Source organism: Aegilops tauschii, chromosome 5 (assembly GCF_002575655.3).
Source record: "Aegilops tauschii subsp. strangulata cultivar AL8/78 chromosome 5, Aet v6.0, whole genome shotgun sequence".
Taxonomy (NCBI): domain Eukaryota; kingdom Viridiplantae; phylum Streptophyta; class Magnoliopsida; order Poales; family Poaceae; genus Aegilops; species Aegilops tauschii.
The window spans coordinates 531369971-531375987 of record NC_053039.3 but is presented as its reverse complement, the minus strand read 5'-3'; the positions used below and the strand labels follow the sequence as shown (position 1 = coordinate 531375987).

General features: G+C 42.4%; 1 protein-coding gene across 3 annotated transcripts; it reads left to right on the top strand.

Annotated features, from left to right (window-relative positions):
- Nucleotides 1-527: 527 nt before the first annotated feature.
- On the top strand, nucleotides 528-5790 carry LOC109761394 (multiple C2 domain and transmembrane region protein 6). 3 transcript variants are annotated; one of them, XM_073498356.1, is made up of 9 exons: nucleotides 683-806; nucleotides 991-1101; nucleotides 1234-1418; nucleotides 1511-1621; nucleotides 1698-1763; nucleotides 1900-2116; nucleotides 2225-2348; nucleotides 2713-2883; nucleotides 4337-5790. In XM_073498356.1, exons 4-9 carry the CDS (start codon nucleotides 1594-1596, stop codon nucleotides 5645-5647), a joined length of 1917 nt encoding a protein of 638 aa, XP_073354457.1. In that variant the 5' UTR covers nucleotides 683-806; nucleotides 991-1101; nucleotides 1234-1418; nucleotides 1511-1593; the 3' UTR covers nucleotides 5648-5790. The 3 variants fall into 3 exon arrangements, with proteins under 3 accessions (XP_020175795.1, XP_073354456.1, XP_073354457.1); XM_020320206.4 differs by having other exon boundaries at nucleotides 528-806; nucleotides 903-1101; nucleotides 1511-1763; XM_073498355.1 differs by having other exon boundaries at nucleotides 635-802; nucleotides 903-1101; nucleotides 1511-1763.
- The last annotated feature ends 227 nt before the right edge of the window (nucleotides 5791-6017 follow it).

Here is a 6017-nt window from a genome sequence, read left to right as displayed (position 1 = left end):
TGCAATTGGTGTCAAAATGATGCACTAGTGTGCGAGGGTGAGGTGGGGTAGGCGAGCAGGGCTTGGGGTGTTCCAATTCGCCGAAGGGTCGCTCGCGAGCTAGCTAGCTATGCACGTGGTGTCAAGGGGGTTTATAGGACATGGCGACGTGTGCATGTCCTAAAGGGTTTATAGGGGTGTCAAATAGCCTTCTTAACTTCTTGTCAACATTTTTTTTGTGCCAAGTGCGCAATGGGTCATCTAGTGACTAGAACCCGATGAAAAATCCCTTGACCCTTTGGAATGAGTTTGTTGAAGAGGTCTCCTCCCGCAGTTAAATAATGAAAAGGATACTTCCTGGTGGTGACACATGGATAATTTTTTGTTAGTTCCATGTATAAATCTCTATCTGGAAGCTCGGGGTGTCGGTATTGGCTCGCTCCATATTCAATTCATATTCTGACCGATATTCTCCGCATTGGCACTCTTGTTTGGTTCTTTCTTTTTATTAATTTTTTGTCAGAACTCTGCATCGGTACTCAAGATCCGTGTTTGATTTTGTTTAAAAATAGTACTATTGTTTAGGATATGGAATCCGCAACATCGGTGCGCATTTGCTTTGAATTCGTCCATGCGTGTTCCAGTGTGAATCCTCGCGGCACTCTCGCCAGCGCAGCCGCGTCCACAGTATTATCTATCATGTGGGGTTGGGATGCTGCTGGCACCACACACAGAGACGCATTCATCCAGAGGCAGCTCAAGCGTGTTCTCAAGGTGCCGTTGACTTGATAGGCCGATACCAAATCCCCTTCCCCTTCACTAGGCAGGTAAATCTGAAGCTCAATCGTCTTCACTAGGCAGCAGCATGGCCTGTCCAGGTGGTAATTCTCAGTTTCTTTCACTGAATGGGTCCCAAATTGCAGATCGTGTTCTCGCTAGCTTCAATCTGAGAAGCTGCTGCTGCTGCTGGCGTCTGCGGATTATCACTAATTGGTCGAAGCTCTCTTGCAGCTAGACTGCGCTGTTAAGCGGCACGGCTCGGAGAGAGTCTGAGTCACAGCAGTAAACGCAACAAGGGGAGCCAAAGTCAACGTTACTGCTTTCTTTTTGCATAATATACAGGTGAGTGATCTTAATTTGTTCGGTACTGTATATATCGATATCAATATTAATTAGCTACCCGGGTAATTGGGGATCTTGGTCTAGTAGGCTCATACTACATACAGTATATAATCAGTTTGCTCTTGTTTTCAGGTTAAATTGCTTACTGACTGCAAATGGAACGCAAAGCTAGTACTGCACGAAGTGACCTAGAGGAGATTTTAGCCGATGAAACCGCAGAGCCCAAGGCCCTGCCATTATCACTTTTACAGGACATTACAGGTGATTTCTCTGATGACCAACAGATTGGAAGCGGTGGATTTGCAGTCGTTTATAAGGTGTAGTACATTGCAATCCTAAGCATGCTTGATTTGGTAACTCGAAATCAAACCGATGATATGCTAACAGGGCCTACATGCTCCAAAAGCAGGGAATGATTGGCAATAGGGCGGTCGCCGTGAAGAGGCTGTCCAACGCTTTAATGGATGAAACAGAATTTCATCGAGAGGTCCAATGCCTGATGCGGGTCAAGCACAAAAATGTAGTAAGATTTTTAGGATATTGCGCTGACAGGCAAGGAAGTATGGAAGAATTTGACAAGAAACTTGTCATGGCAGATGTTCATGAAAGATTGCTTTGCTTCGAATATATACCTAAAGGCAGTCTTGATAAGTATATCATGGGTACGACCATGTGGCCTCTAACTTTTCTCTTTATTTTTCTCATTTACTACAAATTGCTTAATGTGTCATATAACATCTAGTTTCCAAAAGTCATGACATCAAATTGTAAACCCGGTTTCTCCTCTTCCCTTTATAGATGCAAGTCGTGAGTGGGGAACGTGCTATAAAATCATTAAAGGGATTTGTGAGGGTCTACAGTACCTTCATGAGAATCATATTGTCCATTTGGATCTGAAACCAGCCAATATACTGCTTGATGATAACATGGCACCAAAAATAACTGATTTTGGTCTGTCGAGATGCTTCGACGAAAATCAAAGTCGGGATATTACCAAAACTATTTTAGGGACAATGTAAGCTAGATGACTTCTCTTTAAATTAAACTCAGTGTTTCAGGCTATTTTGTTAAAACTGCACTCTCTTTCTGCATTACTTAGTCAAAACTTTATATTTTCATATAGGGGATATTTGGCGCCAGAACATCGCGAAGGTGGTGTGATTGCACACAGCGCTGACTTGTACAGTCTTGGTGTTATCATCATTGAAATACTGACTGGGCAGAAGGGGTATCAAGCTACCGACGATGTAAGAACAACATATGTCATTGTTCGAAAGATAAAAGTTCAATTTCCTTTTAGCCTAAGAAGGGTTGACTTTTAAATAGTTGTCCAGCTCATACTTTGCAAATTTATGATGCAGACACAAATATACTCACGTATCTTATCATTTGCGAGAAGGATTCTACATTTTATTTCTACTTGTTTTGATCAAACATGAAAGTGCAATGTATATGGTGATAGATCTGACTTGAATCTATTGGGACACAATCTTCTTTTATAGAAATTTGTTGTTAGTTTGATGCTTAAATTATGTGGTCGGTAATTTTCATCTATAAAAATATGTTGCTGGTTCAATGGGTAGACCATAACACACCAATGTAATTTTGTAGGTAATTGAAAGTTGGAGTGATAGGTTGGAGGGATCCCAACGAGATACGCTATGCAAACAAATACGAGTATGCTACGAGACAGCTTTAGAGTGCAGAGACTTCGATCCAAAGAAAAGGCCAACTAGTGCACTAACTATAGTTGATAGACTTCATGAAATGGAAACTATCCAGGTATATCAACAATTTGCGAATTTATATATTGCTCCTTTTAATTCTGTGTCGCTACAGATAACACTTAGATTCTTGGGTTGGAATCATTTGATCTGCTAAATTACTAGCTTTGGTGCTTGATGATTAGTGGCATGAGTCCCATAACTATAGGTTATTTAGTCACACTGACTCACACATCCCTCTTTCGACACTATAACCTTCTTTTAACATACTATCTCTGGATCATAATGTTAGTTTTAGAAAAAAAATCAATCAAACATTTTTAAGTTCAACCATCAACATATTAATAATTAGTAATAAAGATAACACCAAGTTAATATAACTAAACCTATTATGAGATATATTTTCAAAAAAATAATTAATTTTATATAAAAGAAAAGAGTCCCTTCATTTGAAGATACAGTTGGGTTTTAGATATTCTTTTATAGCCTCCAATGTTTAACTTTGGCCATCACTTTACCTCTGCTATGAATATGCAACTTAAATAGTTGTATATCATTATATTATTCGCCACGAAAAATATAGTGATCAAAATCAGAAAAAATTGGCATCATGCTTTCTAGAAAGTCATGTAGTGTTGAACAGTGGATGTAATTTTAATGCAATTCAGTTTGAACAGTGTGTCAATATCATAAATTTATTATAATTTGAATCAGTGAGCCCTACTTTTCTTAAATAAAAATAAAATAAATAAATCAAAGCTAATTTTAGAAATTTTATTGTAGGCTATATATGCATTTTGTATTCATTCAATGTTGAAGAGATCCTCCTTGCAATAATTACAAAAATATTGCATTGTCAAGTTTCAAATAAATTGTCGGAATTACTCATTTTAGGTATATATATTGTTATTTTTCATCATTTCTTTTCGGATTTTGTTGTTACCCCTATTCAAAAAGAAAAATCTTACTTAAGTAAAATTAAAAATCGTAGTGATTTTTTTTACCCGCAAAAAAAACAATGACGAGAAAATGCTAGAAACTCAACAGGGTAATCAGAGCGCAACCAGCCCGAGAATGATTTGGGTCGCAGTCACATAGCCCAACAAGCCGAGAGCGGTGGTCAGCAAGCATGTGTTGGGCTCATTTTCTCAAAAAAAAAATGTGATTGGCTCATGGGCAGTCAGAATAGTAACTGAATGAAAAACCGTCATTAGGATTAATACAAAGTGCATATATATTATGGAGTTGAATCCCCTCCAAAAAATAATGGAGTTGAAAATTTCATGTAGTATAAAAAATGTTCATTCATTTTTCAAAAATATTTATATTTATTTATTTAAACAAAAACATAGAAAAAATAAAACAAAAATACAAATAGAAAGCCAAAAACCCAAAAAAAATCAGAAACAAGGGTTGAAATAAACCTCACGCATCTCTAAATTTTATCTCTCTCTCTCTCTTTTGTGTTATACTCCTATATGCCATACAACATACAAACTTGAAATTTGCAGGTAAAAAACACATTCAAACTACGTGCTTTTTCATCATCGGTGAAGAAGCTCCGCAAGGGCGCCATTGGCATCTTGGAGGTGGACATCCTCAGCGCGCGAGGCCTGGTGAGCATGAAGGATAAAGAGGGGGGCCTCACCGACCCTTACTGCGTCGTCAAGTACGGCGAGAAGTGGGTGCGCACAGGCACGTTGTTCGCCACGGCGGTGCCGCAGTGGAACGAACAGTACACCTGGAACGTGCTGGACCTCAACACCGTCGTCACCGTCGCTGTTTTCGACGACTGCCATCTCTCCTCCTCCCATGGCGGTGATGACCACCAGATGGGCAAGGTGCGCATCCGCCTCGCCACCCTCGAGACCAACCGCATGTACACCCAACACTACCCGCTCATGGTGCTCACCCGGACGGGGCTGAAGAAGACCGGCGAACTCCACCTTGCCGTCCGCTTCACCTGCAGGTCGTGGGCCAAAATGCTGGCCACGTACGGCAAACCGCTGCCTCCCACGATACACATACACCACACCGACCCAATCACGATGCCGCAGGTGGACCCCCTCTGGTTGCAGGCGGAGGCGGTGCAGAGGATGGTTACGCGGCTGGCCAGGGCGGAGCCACCACTGCGGAGGGAGGTGGTGGAGTACATGCTCGACGTAGACCCACAAATGTTCAGCCTGCGTCGTAGCCAGTCCAACTTCCAACGCATCGCCTCCCTCTACTCCGGCGCCACCGCCGTCGCCAAATGGTTCGACGACATTTGCGAGTGGAAGAACCCACTGTCGACGATTCTGGTCCACGTGCTGTTCCTGTACCTGGTGTGCTACCCGCAGCTGATCCTGCCGATGGTGCTCGTGCTCGTGGTCATGATCGGGGTGTGGAACTACCCGCGGCGGCCGCGGAATCCGCCGCATATAGACACGGTGCTGTCGTACGCAGATCAGGCGCAGCCCGACGAGCTGGAAGAGGAGTTCGACACGTTCTCGACGTCCACGCCGGATGACATCGTGAAGCTGAGATACGACCGGCTGCGGAGCGTCGCCGGCAGGTTGCAAAGGGAGCTCGGCGACCTGGCTATGCACGCGGAGCGCGCGCAGTCGCTGCTTAGCTGGAGAGACCACAGGGTAACGCCCATCTTCATCATGCTCTCCCTGGTGGTCGCCGTCGTGCTGTACTGGACGCCGTTGAAGGTGGTGGTCATGGTGATGGGGCTGTATTTCCTCCTACCCTCGCGGTTCCGGCCCAGCAGGAGGAGGACCAGCATGGTCTTCAACTTGTACAGTCGTCTGCCCTCCAAGGATGACTCCATGCTATAAGGTTGATGCATGTACTATTTGTTCCTTTTCCTGTCTTTCTTTAATATATACGTATGATTTTTCCTATCTTCGCTTTGGTTGATTATTATTGTTTTCTTTTGTGTGAATTGGTTGATTATTATGTTATCTGCTTTATTTGTGTATGACTTTCCTTTTTTTTTTGAAATTGTGTATGACTTTCCTGAGATCCATAAAAACATTACACTCCATTTTGATTTCTAGGTCTTTTTTTGTTTTGACTATTTATTATCTCTATGCAGGACTTTGATTACGTTTTCACCAGGCGCTTTAGTGCTTATTTTGATGAAGAGCAATGCTACACGTACGAAAGCTAACGTGAGGATTTTACGTAAAAACTGACGTTGAGGTA

Excerpts from the sequence above, each read along its gene's own strand:
- LOC109761394 (XM_020320206.4), top strand. The coding sequence starts at position 1,257 with ATGGAACGCAAAGCTAGTACTGCACGAAGTGACCTAGAGGAGATTTTA. Across the intron at positions 2,117-2,224 it reads AAAACTATTTTAGGGACAAT|GGGATATTTGGCGCCAGAAC; the intron begins GTAAGCTAGATG and ends ATTTTCATATAG. Across the intron at positions 2,884-4,336 it reads ATGAAATGGAAACTATCCAG|GTAAAAAACACATTCAAACT; the intron begins GTATATCAACAA and ends TGAAATTTGCAG.